This window comes from Strix aluco, chromosome 16, assembly GCF_031877795.1.
Source record: "Strix aluco isolate bStrAlu1 chromosome 16, bStrAlu1.hap1, whole genome shotgun sequence".
NCBI lineage: Eukaryota > Metazoa > Chordata > Aves > Strigiformes > Strigidae > Strix > Strix aluco.
Window position 1 is genome coordinate 3617274 of NC_133946.1, and position 18216 is coordinate 3635489.

Below are 18216 nucleotides of genomic sequence, written 5' to 3' on the forward strand. Positions count from 1 at the left end.
AATCCAGAATATCTTTATCATCCCAGGAGAGTCAATGGGAGTTCAGGATACAGACTAGGATTCAGCTAGGGAAAAAGGTCAGTCACCTTCCCTGGCAATTCCTCAATATGGTGCCACATTAGTTAGCACAGTAATTTGTCATAAATATAACACTGTGTAGTTCACTGGCAAGCTTGAAGAAGAGCTGTGGACTATCAAGCAGGTGCTGTTATTCAGCTCTGACTTGCTGTGTAATCAACAAAGATCAATGCTACACAACAAGAGTCACATACTGCAAGGCCAATTAGAAAAAACTGTTCAGCATAAAATTCAGTGCTGGGGCAAAAGAAGGCAGAGAGATCACGTTCATGGAGAGGTGTTTCCCATCTCAGTCATTTTCATACTTGAATAGAGGGAGTCAGACTTGGCTTTAGGTGAGGAAAAGGAAGGATTATTTTGGTCCTACAGCAATTAAGAATTAAGAAACTATAAGTACAGGCTAAACTTGGGTACCGTTGATAATAGTTGTATAAATTCCATTTCCACAAAATAATTTTATTAGATACATGAATACAAAATATTTACAAATATATTAGTGTTTTCAATGCTGTAGTATAGAAAGTAATCTATATTTAAAGTCACACACACATATTAGTAACTCTGTCTCCAAAATACTGCATAAAAATACTTGGATTACTACTATGAAACTGACCTAGCAGTCTCTTTCTCTCTTTGTCAGAGAGATTTGAATCTTCATCAATAGCTTTCAATAGAGATAATAGCTCATCTTTTGTGGTCTTCTCTGTATTGGAGCGATACTCTCTTTCATCAAGTTTTTGGCAAAAGGTATAGCCTAAAAGAAACATGAAACATTTAGTTAACACCACACTCAACCACCCTTGAGATTCTACAGACCCATCCTCTTTTAGAGTCAAATGAGTCATTGTTACAGGAAGTCTTTTTACATCATCTCAGTCCCTTCTACTTCTCATTTGGGTGCACGACAAGAATAAAAAAAGTTCAGTTTAGACCATTACCTGTTATCTTACTAGGATCTTGGCCTTTCTGTAAAGCCACCAGTTTATTGCTGACCATTTTATGCAGTGTCCCTGGGATCTTGAACAGAAAAGACAGTGAAACAGCAGCTTAGAAAAAGGCAATTCCACATAAGCATACAAGGTAACAAAAACCTGGTCATTTTCTAGCTCTTACCTTTAACACATCTTTTTGGTGATCCACAAGAAATAAGATCAGGAGGTCAGTTTTGCCTCTGGACAAGGTTTTATTGTTGATAATAGCTTTAGAGAATGTTCTTTTCACAACCATCCTGTTGTCACTCTAAAAATTAATGTGAAATAATGACCAGAAGAGGAGAATTAGTCTCCCCCTCTAAGAAGGGCATATAGCCTTTGTTCTTCTAGAGTCATTGCTTTTTCTGTAGTCACATATTCTGATGAGTACCTGGGACTTCCAGATTTCAGTAAGTGTAAAGCTACATGTAACAGTTAAGTATACACATTTACCTCCTTCTGTAGTTTGAGCTCAGAATTATGTGCTGCAACAGCCATGAAGTACAGTAGTCTTCTGAACTCCTCCCTGACTTGGCTGTCTAGAAGTTTCAGATAGAGTTGGACAGCTTCTAAAGATTGCTCCATCTTCCCATTCACTGGGGAGAGATAAAGGTATCTATAGCCATATTTATTTAAATACATGTTGTAGCAAACCACCTAAATTAGCCACTGAACAGACATTCATCTCTCTAAATAGAACTGATAAAACAAAGCAATTCATTCTCACAAAAATTTCTTACAGGCTAATGAGAGCTGTTTGCATACAATCTGAGAACAGGCCACACCCAGGCTTTTAGCCTGATGTTGAAGCAAGCTCACTTTCAATTAAGTTCAATTACAGGTCAGCCATCTTGACGGGAATGTGAAATACTTAAAAAGGAAAATGGTTCTGTTAAGAAAATTAATGACCTCTTGTTGTGGAAATAAAAGAAATGGGAGCTGGAAGAATTAATTGCAAACCATTTTGTAGAGCTTTGCTAAGTTTCAGTTTGCCTTACTATGCAGAATACCGATTTTAGATGTGTGAATTATTTAAATGAAGTAGGTCATACTAGTATCCTCCCTTTGTCATGTAGGGAGGAACAATGGGCTATAAATGCAAAATATTCCCACCAACATGGAATAAGAGAAATAATCAAGGCAGAGAAAGATGAAAAATAAGGAGAACAGGGATGAGATGATGTTAATTGATGACTAAAACATCAAAAGCTTTCTAAAATGTTGTCTAAACAGAAAATTTAAGAAACATCTATGTGGAAAAGAGGGGAGGGTTGTGAATAGGGTGCAAAGCTTCCAAACAACTTTAAGTTTAGATCTTATGGCCTAAATATTTAATATTAGGCCATATTTAATTTCCATGGATACCAACTACTTCCAAATTATAGCACTCTGGTTCCACAGCCATTCTACCTAGATCTGAACAAAAACTACAGAACTGCATATAGTCAGGGCCAAAATTTCAAAGCAGTCTTCATGACTAGAAATTTAAGAAAAACCTTGCAGAAATCAACCTTTAAGCTTGGCTACTGTAATAAATACTCAGTTTGTCAGTACATATATCACATAAGCTTAGAAACACAGCTTTATTTACTTACCTAATAGTTCTGCAATTCCTGAGTGAATTTCAGATGCATGGCTTAACAGCGGCTCCTTTTTTTGGCCATAGTATCTACCAATATTTTCGAACAGCAGTAGTTTCCATGTATCTGCTTTATCTGGTTGATCAGGCAAATTCCTGCTAATATCTACCACCATATGATCTGGAAGATATTCCAAGCAATCTATTGCTGCTGAGAGCCATTCGTCTGTTCTAGAAGACAGAGTGGTTTAACTTTGCAGCATTACTTACTGATGCCTTTCAGAGTTGGTTGCATTGTTTTTCACAGAAAGTGAGTAGATTGGTTTCTCAATCACAGTGAGAACTGCACATGTAGGCACTTAAATACATTAGAAATAAGACAGTTTTCCTGACACACTCAGGTAGATCATAGCCATATACCTCTTTGTTATGTATTTAATCAAGATGAAGAATTAGTAACCCACACAGGTAAACAGTCACAAGCAGTTAAACCTAAAGTTAGTGACGTCCTCTACTGTTAGACAAGGACATAAATATTGCTAGATAAACAGAAACATGAACCTTGATCTGAGTCAGATAGGTAGAAGCTTATCAGACTGTTTTTAACTGTATTTATATACAGTTTCAGGCTCAGCATTCTTGTTTTTTTTAATATAGTAGGAGAAACTAAACTATTCCCTCAGATTTTAAGGAAAAATGTCAAGATGACAGCAAAATACTCTATTCTTCCCTCAATGCAGCAAACAATTTCCCCTCTGAATACTCTCAAATACTATCACTGCATTCAAAAAGCTCTTGCAGGGTTCAGCATAAATCGTCTCAGCTACTTCTAGTTTAGAGTTTAGCAACTGTCATTTACCAATTATTCCAGTCAAGTCTAACAGGGAGAAAAGTGCCCACTCACATTCTTTCTGCAGTACTGGAGAACATTACATTTCTACCCAAAGATCAACTGTGCTTTACATTCCTATGAAAGCAGAAAGTTTTTCAAAGTTGCAGAGGTGGGCCATGACTACTTACTGTGAGTCACTGAAAGCCTTGAGAATCTCTCTGTCTAGGTAGTTACTTGTGATGACATATCCAGTTCCCTTCCTCGGTTGTGGGAGCTGAGGTCTGATCTCTCGGCGCTCAAGTAAAGACTCAAGGAGCGGAAGATCCACAAGCTGCAGCAGTCGAGCAATTGTTTGTTCTTGCCATACTTCATTAATAACTAGTAAGGTTGAAATACACAAAACACATGGAGATTCAGCATGTGCAAAGAGAGGCATTATGAAAAAGACAACTCCCCTTCCTCCCGTCAGTCCTAACCTAACAGATTGATTTTACTAAAATAAAGATTACAGTAGCAGGGAGTGTGGCCCTTATCAGCTTTAAGCGCCTTTTATCAAGGCAAGAATTAGTCATTTTTTTAGTTAACTACAAGTGTCAGAGAACTGCTTTTTGGATAAGTCTGAAGTACCTTACTTCCTTTGTGCTCTAATTTGAAAGCAATCTTTGTTCTAGGTAAGGGATTGAAAAAAACCCCCACCTTAACAGTGACACTATCCTTACCACAGCTTCCACAATGATGATCTGGCTTGAGTTTTGAGAGTTTCTAGGATGCATTAGCATTTTTAACCAAAGGAAAAAGCCCATTAGATGATAGTTTAGTCTGAGAGAGAGGACATGAACTGCCAAGAACAGTTTCACACAATACTGGAGTGCCAGATGGTACAGATACACAGTTAAAAAGTAGGAAAGAGCTTTAGTTAGCAGTAGGCTATTGGCCAAGATTAAGTCAAGCACAGAAGTAGTGCAGGTAATCAAATATTGTAAAGAATGTTCCAAAGTCAAATCAAGATCTATACAATTGCATATTCTTCTTCATAAAATTCAACACTGATTTATTTCAGCTAGAGGTAATGGGTCCTGCCTGATAAAATGAAAAGGTAAAAAGCCGGCCTGCAACAAATACAATTTGCCTTCGTTGTGACATGGTGTTCAAAACAAAATACTACAAGAGTCAGTTTGACTGCCTCTCCAATCTGACAGGCATAAAGCCTTCCCAGTCCTACAGTTATTATCTTCCTTCTCCCACAAACAAATGACTGAGACATTATCTGGCTTACCTCGACGGGACAAACTATCAGAGATGTTTACTTGAGGGGTATTTGCAGGCCTTAAACTCAGGTTTTCCCAGAGATCCTCCAAGCTTTCTGGTTTGACAGGAGTAGAGTGAAACAGCAAGCTCTTCTCATGTCTGAGATTGAAAAACAGGTTTTATATACATTTTATACAGGTTTTATATACATTTATATCCATATATATGGATAACCAAACATATCATGTAACATATAGATATGAAAAACTGGCCGAGATTAAAAGAAATGTTTTCTCTATATAAATACTTATATAACCTTCTCCCCTGCCCAACACTTCCTCCATCCAGGTCACACAGGTGAATGTATGATACCTTAAAGAACTATTTGCATGCAACAGTAGCACACAAGCGCATAGTTCCTTCTCTTGAAACTTGCTTGGAACTTGTCACAGCTGGTATCAACAAGTTACCTCAATTACCACAGAGAAAATTTAAGAAGAGGAAACGGTTAAGGAAGGGAAATTATTTTTAAAAAAACCAAACAAAGTTTCCCCTTCAAAAATTCGAATTTTAAGACATTATTCCTGATGGCAAAGTGAGGACAAAAGTTAAGAGCTGTTCTTGAAAAATGTAGAAGGTAGTTGCTCTGTAGCAACACCATCCTAAAGTTATGCAGCTTGTTCATGCTATCAACTAATGGAAAGCTTCAGAACCCCATCACCCCCTCTGTGTGTTAGCTGGTTCTTCTCATAACTGCTTTCATATGCTATTAAGTAGATAGCCTAACAACTCCAGCCACAAAATTACTACCTCCAAGCATATTTGTTTAATTTCAATCTCTATAGCTTCTTTGTTTTAGGGCACTGCAAAATCCTTTTGGTGTTCACTACCTTTGCTATGTATGTATCAACAGATCTGTTCCTTTTGCTAAATGAAGAAATGTAATCCAATGGATCTGTGCCCTGCCCAGAAGAAAAACACCTTCATTCTCACTAACAGAACATGAATAACCTTGTTTCATGACTGTTTGTCAGATACACTCCAAGTCTTGTTTTAACAGCTCTTGTAATGAATATATTTTTAAGTACCACATTTGATTAAAGTGGTTTTAATTCTCATTAATTCTCCTCTTTCCAAATAAAGACTTGCGACAGTTTGCTTTAGCACATACCAAGAGCTAGTGGGGGGGAAGGGGGGGGGGGAAGAGGGGGGAGAAGAAGGACCAAGGAACTATCCATTTCTAATCTCTGCTTCTAGAATTTTATGATCAGTTAGGCTGATGCACCGAAGTCCACAGCTGCTACTCTCACAAACACATCAATCACATAAGGTATTTTCTTTTTTAGGTATATACTACTTGTAATTTTCAAAAGTGCATATTGCTAAAACTATTGTAATAACTACATGAACGTACTTTCTTGTAAGAATACATTCGAAGATGAACACTTGACAAAAAACTGTGTAGAGGAAGTTATTTGACAAAGTGTCAACTACATTGTAGTGTGTTCTGCTTTGTGATGGTTTAGTTAGCACCAGGGTTTTCTTTGCCCACTCCTAAAGAGACAGGGAAACAAAACCTCACCGTTGTACTTCCCTCTGGTTCTACGATGCCATGCAAGAGCATAACAGCCCAACAGCCTGATACCTAGCCTAGGAACAAGTCATACATGCATGAAGAAACAGCTGAAAACATTTCGAAAAACTATATTTGAGGTATAGTAAAGCTAAGATAATGAAAGAAAAAGAAAAAAATTTTTATCTGTTTTTTCGTTAAAAACTGGAAGGATTACTGGCTTATGCCAGAGCTAGGTGTGCAGTGAGTAAAGACTGTTCCATTGCCTTAGCCTGTTTGATGCACCTGAACTCCAGTTGGTTATATTGGTTTAGAGCCCAATAGATCAGTATCTGTAACGCATTTAATTTCTGCCCTCTTCCCCCCAAGGCAATGTGATAACAGACACAGAAAACAAGTAACTATGCAGGCTGAATGATTTGCTCACTTCAAATTGCTGTTTCCTACCTATATTCCACCCACAAACATCTGTACAGTATCTACTTTTTTCCTCTCCAGGTCCTATAACTGTACAACAGTTTTCCCTTCTCTCCTCCAGAAAATATAACATTTTCCTATAGTAAAAAATTTATCTTTACATTCCACGTACTAACCTTTGTGGTGTACACTGCTGGTAATCTTTATCAAGTTCTGTTTGATTTGAGAGATTTGTGAATCTGTAGAGGCTACTGCTACTGTCTTCAAATACAGACCGTTTGTCTTTTCCAAAGACCCTAGTTGAAACAGCCTCAAATACTTTGTAATCCATCAGCGCTTGACATACGCGCACTATTTTAGCACGGGAAATATCGACATCCCCAAAATACTTGTTCTGCAGAAGATGGGCAAAGACAACATCCACTGCATCTGAACCAATAAAACAGTCATGATAGCACTTCAGGTTCTGGCGACGCTTTTTCACTTCCACTTGAGTTTGAAGTGCATTGATAATGCTGCTCCAGACATATGTTGCTCCAAAGGGTTTCTGTGCCAAGCTAAAGCCTAAGAACAGAGAAAGCATAAAGATTGAATTCATGCTGCAATTAGAAAAGAACTGCCCCCTTTGTGGCTACTAGCTTTCATGAATCTCGTAAGCGTTTAAAAATCCTTGAGACTTCCAGTTTGGCTTGGGTTGCTCATGTATTAACATTTTGTTACTTTCTTCCCAAGTCCGTCTGCATCGTACCAACATATCACACTCTGGTGGCTGCTCTCACTGCACTAGCCTGCAGCTTTGCAACCAGGACTTTCTACTTTTTCAGCCTGTCTCTTTGATGCTGTCCTTTTGCACACTCCTCCGTCACCTCATGGTTACGCTTGCAGAACCTACTCCTAAGCACACACATTCCAACAACCAAAAACCAGCTGTATGTACTCGTAACTCCCCAGTTCCTCTGCTAACACTGACAAAACTCTACAGCGGGGCATGGAAGAGGGAAGCAGGGATGAAGAGACACATCAGAACTTTGCTTCTTCCAGGACCATGCATACAGACAAACTACCTAGTATCAGTGCTTAGCATATCATCACTAATGAGATCAAGAAGTCTCTTGAGACACCACTCACACAAAGACACTTATCCCACACGACAGCCTTCTACCACCACAGCCCAAACTGAGATTCAAGCTCTGTGTACTCAATGCCACTTCCTTGAGCCAACCAGCCTTCCCTCCCCCAATAAAGCCACTGAACTATTACTCATTTACCAATCTGATTAAGAATAGCATGCTAGCAACTAACAGTTTGACCAGAGGCTAGACTCAGCCTCCACAAGGACTTAAAAATACAGAATATACTTATAAAGGTTGCAGTTGGCTCCTAACTGGGAAGAGTTGCAGCCACCAGAGTGGTGGCTCAGTAAGTCAAATGAATAATTTACTAAGAGAGAAAAGCAGAGGAAGAGGAGAGAAATCAAAAGCTGAAGGACAAAATATGGAATGAGGAGTTGGCAGCAATCCTACAGAAAGCCATCTGGGGTTATGACAGACCTCAAACCAAATGAATTAACAGTGTGATGCAGTGTTTAAAAAAAAGCAACAACATGCAACTCATTCTGGAACATATTACCATGAACATTTTCCACAGAGATGCAGGAGATATTTTTTCTGTTTGGTCTGAAGTGACATTAGAGAATTGTATTTCAGTTTTGGGCACCAGGATTTCCAGCTGATCTCCAGCTACCAGAGAGCCCAGAAACTGGCAGGGGGAGGGGGAGGCACGGGGGAAATTAGGGTGGCAGTAAAGATTGAAGAAAAAAAAAAAAAGAAAAAAAGCAGGGAACACAAAAGCATTTGAATGAACAAACACTATTATAAAGGACAGCAATGGTTACCTTCAGAGTGATTATCAAATTAGACATCTGCTTTCTGAAGAGATTTGTATCAGGAAAAAAAACACTTTTTAATACAGGGCATTGAACCAGACTAGGTGGAAACTTCCCTGAATCTCCAGTTTCCAAAGCTTTAAAAGTACAAGTCAGACAAAGCATGCTCTTGCTGATACTTTAACCTGAAAACACCTTCAGGTAGGCAGAACAAACCAAAATATTATACAGAATTTCTTTCCAGCCTTACGTTTTGATAGCCGACTAGCCTGCTTGGAAGGAAGAAGAAACCCCAAACCCAACACCACCAAACATACACCAACGCTGGTTTCTGTTGCTAAAATAAATATCAGCACATACTGCCTGTAATAATTCTACTATTAGCCACTGCTTTATCACCTCTTCCTTCCACACACGCCCCTCAACCTTTTTGGGGGAAGTGGTATTTAGCATGGCATTAGGTATTAAGGTGACAAGGTTTCACGAAGTTAAGGTGCTCGAGGTGGGAAAAATGCAGAAATTGTTCTCAACGAGCGACCTTTAGCCCTTGACGCTGCATTAACGAGCCACCCGCCTTTTAACCCGCTCTCGGGATAGGCGCAGCCGCCCCGCGCTCCCTGTCCCGGGCCGCCGCCCGCAGCCCCGCGGGCACCTGACGGGCACCGCGCCCCGCCAGCCGCCTCGCCCGGGCCGCGGGGCTGCCGCGCCACAGCCAGGCTGCGCTCGGCGGCGGCAGCCGGGCTCGGTGCGGGCTCGGCGGCGGCGGGGCAGGCGCGAAGCCCGGACGGGGCCTCCCGAGCGGAAACGCCTCCCTCCACCGGCGGCGGCGAGCGGCCAACTTTTGAACCTCTGTGGAGCCGGGAAAGGCGCCGGCACGGAGCTGCCGGAGGGCGGGGGCCAGGCGCGGAGCGGGACGGCTCCGACCCCCCGAGCCCGCGGCGGGGCAGACCCGCCTCACCTCGCCTCACCACCAGTTGCCCCCACCAAGCCCGGGCGGAGGGCACAGCGCCCGCCACCCGCTCCCCACCCGGCCTCGCTCCGCGCCCCGTACCCGGCGGCCTGGCGGCGGGGCTGCAGACAGCGCTGAGGCTCAAAGCCGCCGCCTTCTCCCGCACCGTGGCCATGACCGGCGACCGCTCCGCGCACTGCCGCGCCGCGCGCCGCCCGCCGCCTGAGGTACCCGCCGAGGGGCGGGGCCGCCGCGCCCGCGCCCGCTCCCATTGGTCGGGTCGCGCCCCGGGGGCGGGGCGTGCGCGGCGGCTGAACGGCTGCCCGCGTGCTGCCGGGGGCCCGCCGCGAGGCGGGAACGCCTCAGAGCAGCCGAGCCGCGAGGAGCCGGGGGACGGCCGGGCCGCCCCCTCCCGAGGGCCTGCGGCAGCACGGAGAGCGGTGAAAGACCCTCTGGCCACCCGCCCCGCCACCAGTCCCCTCCGCCAGCCGGGCCCGGCCGGAGCCGCGGGCTGACGCGTTTCCGTGATTCCGCCTCAGTGAATGCGAGCACCAGCGGGACCCAGAAAGAAGACTCTGTTCGGAGGGGGACAACACGCCCCAGAGAGCTGGCGTCTACCAGCGTTATGGCTCTGGGGCGAGAGGGCTCCGCTGCTCTCCCCGGTGACGGCGCTGTCCGCACCGAAACGCCCGGGCGGTGAAAGCCCTGACCCTTCCTGCAGCAATCCAAGTGCTACCCTGACCCGCGGGATATAGAGCCCCGTCGTTAGATCGAAGAATGCAAAATTACCCCGTATTTATTGTGTAGTTTAAAAAAAGCGAACTGGCCAGCTCTATTTCTATAAATTAGCCTGAGAATAGGCCTCGTACGTGACCGTGAATGAACAATTAAACAGCGTTCTAAACAGGGTGTATGGCTTGAACAACCACATATGGTTGACATTTTCCTCTGATGTCTTATATGAGCTGTTTATTATAGCAGTAGGCATTTTTTATTGGAATGAAATAATTCACTTTCAGGGTAATAAAAAGTTTTTTCTACTGTCTGCAAGAAACTGCTGAGAGATCCAACATAATTTTCGACTAAGTATGGAGTACTCAGTGAAAGTGTGTTAGAACAACAAATTCAATCATATTTTTGGGGTGATTTCAATAGGAGCAGACAGTTCTGTTGATCTCTGTGATACACAAACTCAAAAGCATATAATGCACATGAAAGATCAAATAATACAGATATTACATGTCATACAAAAAAATCATTTTGAGTTCTCAGACTATTGAACTGTTGATGGCAGCTTTGTAAAACAAAACCCCCTGTGAAACTTCAGCCTGTTCTACAGTGCAAGCAGTGTAAAGTGCAGGATGTCTGCAATCCACTGAAGCTCAGGTTAGCCTCCTTTATCCTTATTTGTCTCACTTAAAGGTAGGGTACTGTAAGTTTGTTCACCAGAAATGAATAAACAATAGACTTAATCTGAAGCTGTAAAAAATTGGCACAGGGAACTAGATACTACAAACCTACAAACTTAAGGCAAACAAACATTTCTTCATGTTTCATTGCCACAGCAATAAAGTATTTAATAATGGAGTTCCAAGAGTGGAAGTTCCTGTTGTTTTTCAGATAAAGAAGTCTTAAATCTCTGGGCTTAAGCCCAGAGAAAAAGGGATCTATTAAAACTGTAGCATTTGAAAATGAAAGTTCATACTGTTTTTCAACAATAGGAAGTAACAAACAGACTTCTTTCTTGGGGGAAGAGGGGAAGATGTTTAAAAAAAAAATAGTTCTGACTCATAGGTGTCTGTTCTGACAGCTGCCATTAAGAACTTAATTAAAAATATACATATAACGCATGGGTCAATGGGGATTTCCATGATACATTATTTTACCATTCCCTACTTTTGCAGTAGTTTGATGCTAGCCTTTTTTTGATGCTTTGCCAAAATATATTAACTGCAAATCAGTAAATGCCCAAGTTCATTTTCACTTTTAAAAATAATTTATTTTTGCATAGTTGTTGAAATAAAGTGATGCAGTCAATCATTCTGCAATGGTTCACCATAATATTGAGAGAATTTAGAACTACAAACATTTTCATACAGGAGGTGTATCAATCAGTTAACGAGCACATTACGCCTTACATCAGAGATGGATTTGTCAAAACACTGCTTACAGGGAACACAGTAAACCACAGCTAATGCACTGTGAGCTGCTAATCTAGAAGGTTGTAAGACTTTTTTTCTTGTACTTTATGACTAGGTGATCAGCACTCTACCCTGGCTTTCTGCCTTTGCTTTCATGTTTCCCCACAGTGACCACAATCATAACACACCAGTTTCTCCACGGGCAGGTGGCAGCCATGGGCTGGTCAGCCAGCTGTTGTCAAACAGTACCTGGTATTAAGGATGTTGAAAAATGCTATACATCTTTTAGTATTTCTCACAATAACATTATTAGAAAATACTTTCCTAAAGCAGAGATATACTTTTACGTAATTATCAATATATACATAATTGATTGATACTTTTATATAGTAATTTTAAAGAATGTAATCTCGTGCAGCCAGTATGGTCAGTCTTAGCTGGTGTAATTCCTTAGACTGCGGTGGAAAGATCTCAGGATGAAAGTGCAACAAGCTGTATTTGGCTTCACCTTCCATAGTGTTTTCCCCAAATCAGCCTCCATGAGGTTGAACACAGGATGCACGAGAGAATGCCAGTTACAAAGACACAATTAATTTAATTCATTTGTCAAATCACTTAGGACCAACATAGTGTCATTCTTACATGCACATGGAACCTTGCTCCAAAAGCAGTTCCACTGAAAAATATAGGACTACATAGAGAGATGGATGCTACTGTAGGTACATGCATCAAAACCTGGTCCGCAGGGTGTAGGTCTGCAAGGGAGATTGTAAACAGCTCCAGTGAAGGAAGTGTAATGGTACAGAAAGCTTTACTGTTGGCTCTCTATCTAATAATGTTATGTGAAGTTGCACAGAACAACAATTTTGTGATCTAGTTATGGTGACTAAAATGTATTTTTAACAAATTATGCAACCAGGTCCTGACTTGTACAGTTGTATCAGATGCTTTGAAACTGTTACAAAGAACTTCTATGGTGAGGAACAGTGAAAGAAAAATCTGTTTATTTCCAGTTCATCTAGAAATACTCCCACCAACTGCAATAAGATCAAGAGAATGGCGTATGTTTTGAACAATTTACGAACTTAAGTTTTCAAGAATTTCTGAGTCTTATGTACGAACTGTAGGGTTTAATTAGAAGCACACAGCAGAAACAGAGTGTCTAAATTCAATGGCCACAATTTCAGGCATGTCTGCTGCTCAGGATCTGATTAACTTACTCCCGTCAAGTGTTTGCTTGAGGATAAAGACCCACATTCAGGTCTTCTCTGATTATGGGGAGAAAGAAAGCAAAATGGACACTTATACCATCACAAAGTGAGAAACTGGTGCATACCTTTGTGTAAAGTGCTGTCTAGCATTTACCACAGCGAACTTGGAAGCTGGACAGCCAACCAGTATTTGGATGTGAGAGCACCTGTAATTTCCAGGTATTCTGGGCACAAAAGGAGGAGATCTAAATGAATACAAGACCTTACAAAGTAAAAAAATGACTGTGTGATTAAGTCTTTCAGTATCATTATTGAAAAGACAAAAGTTGGAGGCTGTGTTGCCTAAAAAAGATGGAGGCACATTAATAGAAAATACGCTATTTTATCTACATCAGATCAATGCTTGGTTAAGTGATTAGGAAATGTTATGTATTCTTGAAAAAAACAAAGGAGAAAGGCTGTTTCAATTTCAAAATTTTTAGAAAAACTGAAAGGATTCCAAACCTGGAAAATAAAATGTTCTAAACTGAAGAAACATTCAATGTTCCTATTATTATTCACATTTTAAGTGCCAAAAAATAATAATAAAAAAATATTGATTTGTCACTGAAAATTGACTATGCAATAAAGAGGGATTCTTGCAGAAGAAAACTATCCAATTTCTTATTCTAAAAATAATTTAGATCTCACTTTTCTGAAGGATTAACATAGAACTCTGCATTTCAAATGCTAATCTGACATCTGATAAACGTGTCAGACTATAGAAGGCTATCTCTCTTATGCCAACCTTTTTTCTTTAGATTTCAAATGTCTTCCCATAACAATATAAGCTTTAAAGATTAAGTGCATGTCAACATATCTTAAATTTATATATGCATAAAAATTTTACTGCCATAATTGCAAGGATCTATCGAACCCAATCTTTATGGCTGTTTCTGAAAAAGCATAGCAATTAATAATTACCATAAAAATTCAGAAAAATATTCCAGTTATTTAGAACAGTTACTCTTTTGTTGTTTCCCCACTTAAATATCAACAATGCCTGTATTCACTGCAGTGCTGAAGTTGATGAAAGGAGAACATTTTAAACAGTAACCCTTAAAATATTGCTCCATTCCATTCACAAATTATGAGACAAATTACATTTCAATATATGGTTCACTGTCACATAAAGATACTCATGTAAGGGAAAATCAACAGCTTCCGTTACAGAAAATATTATTTTTTTAAGTCACAATTATCATAACATTATCAAATCTCCTTTATTTCATTGCATGAAGACACAAAGTCCAGTATGTTGGTTTTTAATATTGGAATAGTCTTATAAAATTCAGAAAACTCTCTCTTCCACCTCTATTAATCTCAAATTGAAGAAAATGCACAGCTATTCATACAATATCAGATTGTAAAAGGCTATTTGATAGGCTAGACAGATATGAAGGAAGCTGAAAGAACTCCTGCAGTGAACCTGCCTTATTACCAAGTAACGTGCTCTGCTATTCCTGCTAAAGAGCGTGAGAGGTTTGCTTGGGGCTGAGTGGGTTGGAGAGGACTGACACTCTCCCTTATGATGCAGAGCGGTTTATTCACAAATTCACTCTGCTTGGTCCCAATTTCCCATCTACATTCGAATTAAAAAAGATCACGTAGCAGTAGGTTCTGTGGGACACGGTGATGCCATCCTGCACCATTCAACCCCTACCAACCACATCTGCCCCACCGTGCAGAGGCCACCTGCAGCACACTCTTGCTTGGGCACAGGTAGGTACAATTTACCCCCAACGCGCAAATGTCAGTATTTTATACTGATGTGAAATCTGTAAGGATTCCACCCTTGCATTTTTGAAGAGACTGGAACAATAAACAAGTTCCCAGGACAGAAGCTTGTGGATGACTGTTTGAATCGACAAAGGGCGCATTGTTGAGGAGTGCAATCCTTCCATGCCTGGGCTGGAATACCACTGTGACTGTGGGACCAAGCAAGCAGGGCAACGGCAAACAGAGGGCAGGGAGGCAGTGTGCCAGCCTGCGCGGCTGCGCTCTGCCCTCCGGCGGGACACGCTGCGCTCCCAGCCAGGCTCCACACACGCCGCCTGGAGGGAGCCACTCGGAGACGGAATTACTCAAGACGGCTTACTGCAAGGAAGGGTATAGGGTCAAAGACTGCTAGCGATGTCACCAAAACCACAGGGACAAGCCTCTGCTTCTCAGTCTTAATAGATACTAAGGAATTTTGTCTTAAATGGATTTTTTAACTTTTCCTCTTGCAGTTTTCTGAGACACTCAAGAATGATTATATATTATAACCAGAGATTGATTACAGCATGCCTAAATGGGCACAGGATGGCATGGTCCTAGTGACACTGTTTGGATAAAGACTGTCATCTAGACACCAGAAACCTGTTCAACCAGAATGAGCAAGTACAATCGGATACAAATAATAGAAACGTGAGAAGCTACCATCTGCCCAGCCAGGCATTACCATTTCTCAGGTGAGCTGCAGTAACTGACTAAATGAGAGCTCCTGTATACACAACACAAACCCAAATACACTAACTTACGTTACCACTGAAAGTGGCTTTAGGTATGTTCACAAACGATTAGGGGAGCAGCTCTCATCAGTTCGTACAATTGTGGAGAGCCTGTGGAGGTCGAGCAGAATGAGCAGTGATTTCCAGCTGAAGCGTGGAGAGGTAGTAACTTACTGATCTACCAGGGAGTTTCATATTCCTACTCCCAAAGGAAACAGCCACTAGTGGCACCAGCTTAATGGGACAGAAGGAGCTGATCAGTAAAAGGGGAAAAAGTGAGAACTCTAAATGGATTTGCCAAACATAACTGAAGTCCTGATTTTGACCATTTCTTTTGACTTCTTTAGAAAACAGCTACATACCAATTATATTTACACTGAATGCAAGGCCTGTGTTCTAGAGCAGAGGATCAGTCTTACTGTTAATGTATGCTACAAGCAGGAATCTATAATTCACCTTTTATGTTACTGTACAATGTGCTGGGACCACCAAACTCAATTATGCCATGTTTTGCCAGGCCCAGTTTAGGATGGGAAAATGGCCCTGGAAGTAGCCTGCAGAGAGCCTTGCTACCTCACTGAAACTCAAAACGAGAACTTGCAGAGGTCATGTCAAAAAGAAAGTAACAAACCCCAGCTGAGCACTTCTTATTACCTTTTTTTTTTTTAACCAACCTGTTCAGAATTGAGACACTTGGATTCTCACGGAACACGCAAGCTTTCTCTTCAACTCCTTAAATGCAAAGTCCATTGACTGTGGTCAAACTACCTCTCTGGCTGTTTAAACAAAGTTGCTGGACCTTGCACTGAAGCAAATAAAGAGCATTCACTTACTCTCTTCTAGGCTGGATTGTCTAGGTTGGAAAAGATCTTGAAGATCATCCAATAGGAGGTGCTGCTGCCACCCCCTCTCCCAGCAGGCTCATCCAGGATTCTGTTACCAAAGCGGTAGGGATAGTAATTTCTACATGCTGACCCACCACAAAAATCTGGGGGGTTTCAGAAACACCAAAGCTGCTTTACTTAGAGAACAGATTTAAATCCTTACTCTCTCAGAGCTTTGAACGAGTTACCAATTTGACCTAACCACATGATAAAACATTGATGCTTCAGCTTTTATTCAATTATCATACCATTTACCTTCTGTTGCCACAGAAAAATATGCAATACATAGATAATGCACAGACAAATCACACTGGCACCCACCACAGTTAGAAAGGAGAGGATGATGCCAAACAACGTAATTTTACTTAAAAGGCTTTGCTATCACAAGCCCTGGAAGCCTTAGAAGGCTACAGCATGTACTCCCAATGATACAGTTCAAGATTTCAAGTAACACATATAGAATAAAGACAGACTTAATCATAATTTAAACCAAACACACCTATGAAAAGTTAACCACAGCATTTTAAATTGAGGTTTTAAGGTTAAGCATAGTAGCTGGAGTCAAGAGTGGCTGCTACCATTTATAACCTTTATCACACGCCCAGGATCAGATGCACAATTAAAATTATCCTATGTGTGTAAACACCCCAGTGTGTTTTGAAGATAAATACTCCAGTTTTGAAGCTCTTACACAAACTATATGATTAATAGTGAACTCCTAGCATGTTCGATTAGGACTCAGTTACAGTATTTTAAAGTTAATATATTAGCAGTATACTGAATGTAAATTTTACAGTTTAGTTTACTGCTAGCATCGTTACCCACACATTTTCATATCACTCCTGTTCTCACTAATGTGCACTTACCTGAACGCCCCTCTTCTAATGGCTATTTCAGTATATGCTTACCATACACGCATTCGTCTACACCAAGGTAGCAGACCTGAGTGGATTGATTAAAATACTAGCAACTTATTTCCAAATAAATTCCCTTAGCTATGTCAAAGTCCCAATTTGCACAGCGCTGTAGCATTTTTTGTTTTTATTTGGAATGATCATTGTTCAAACACTCTACACACAGAGAAAAACCCAACCATGCTATGACACAGTCCAAAAGGGGTTTTTTTTTAACCCTTCACATGGACAGCTGAAGAAAGATAAGTGACAAACTTTTGATTATATACCTGTATTCTTGTCTCAGATGACTGCAATAGAAATACTTCTTAAAAGGGCTTTTGTCCTCCTTATCCTTATTGGAAACTTGACAATACAGGACAAACCTGACAAGGAACCATAGTCCATTAACATACACAGACAGAAAAGGATTACAGTAGGAGGCAATGAAAAACCAGTGCTTCTATGCAGAGATATACCGGCACCCATGCTCTTCAAAATGGAAGAAAACTTTCTTCTAGCAAAACAAAAGGCAGCATTAGGACTAGACCGAATTAATCCTACACAGCCACTGTGTGTGGCAAAATACTAACAGCCCTCTGGTGGGATCCTCTGCTAGGAATGTCCACCTGCCACCAGATCACACTGCTGGCTTGTCATTGCTTTTCAGTCAGTGTATACGTTGCCACCTGCCTAACTGAAGTTATTTCCTAACTAGTACCGCTCATGACTCCTACACCCTCTGCTCCTCAACCACCTCCACTCCAAAAGCTCCCCTAGCCTCATCCTTTCCAAATTCTTCTTCCTTTCCGATGTCCTCCCACATCTGACCCATGTTTGTTCCCACTTCCCACCCCTCTTCTCCCTCAGATTCCTCCAATATGAACCAACACATACATATGAGCCTTCCCAACAGATTCTGTTTTTCTAAAGGGAGGGGCCATAACTGCTCCTTCAGTCCTGCTCATGGGCACTGTTGTTATTGCTACTTCCCTCTACCCTTTGTACATCAGGTAGCTAAAAA

General features: G+C 41.2%; 1 protein-coding gene across 1 annotated transcript; it reads right to left on the minus strand.

Moving 5' to 3' along the window:
- Positions 1-518: 518 nt before the first annotated feature.
- DEPDC7 (DEP domain containing 7) lies at positions 519-9711 on the minus strand. The gene is made up of 9 exons (XM_074841973.1): positions 9635-9711; positions 6875-7262; positions 4737-4867; positions 3649-3838; positions 2645-2859; positions 1503-1645; positions 1192-1317; positions 1017-1095; positions 519-832 (listed from the first exon to the last, which is right to left on the minus strand). The coding sequence occupies exons 1-9, from the start codon at positions 9705-9707 to the stop codon at positions 618-620; spliced, it is 1560 nt and encodes a 519-aa protein (XP_074698074.1). The 5' UTR covers positions 9708-9711; the 3' UTR covers positions 519-617.
- Positions 9712-18216: the final 8505 nt, after the last annotated feature.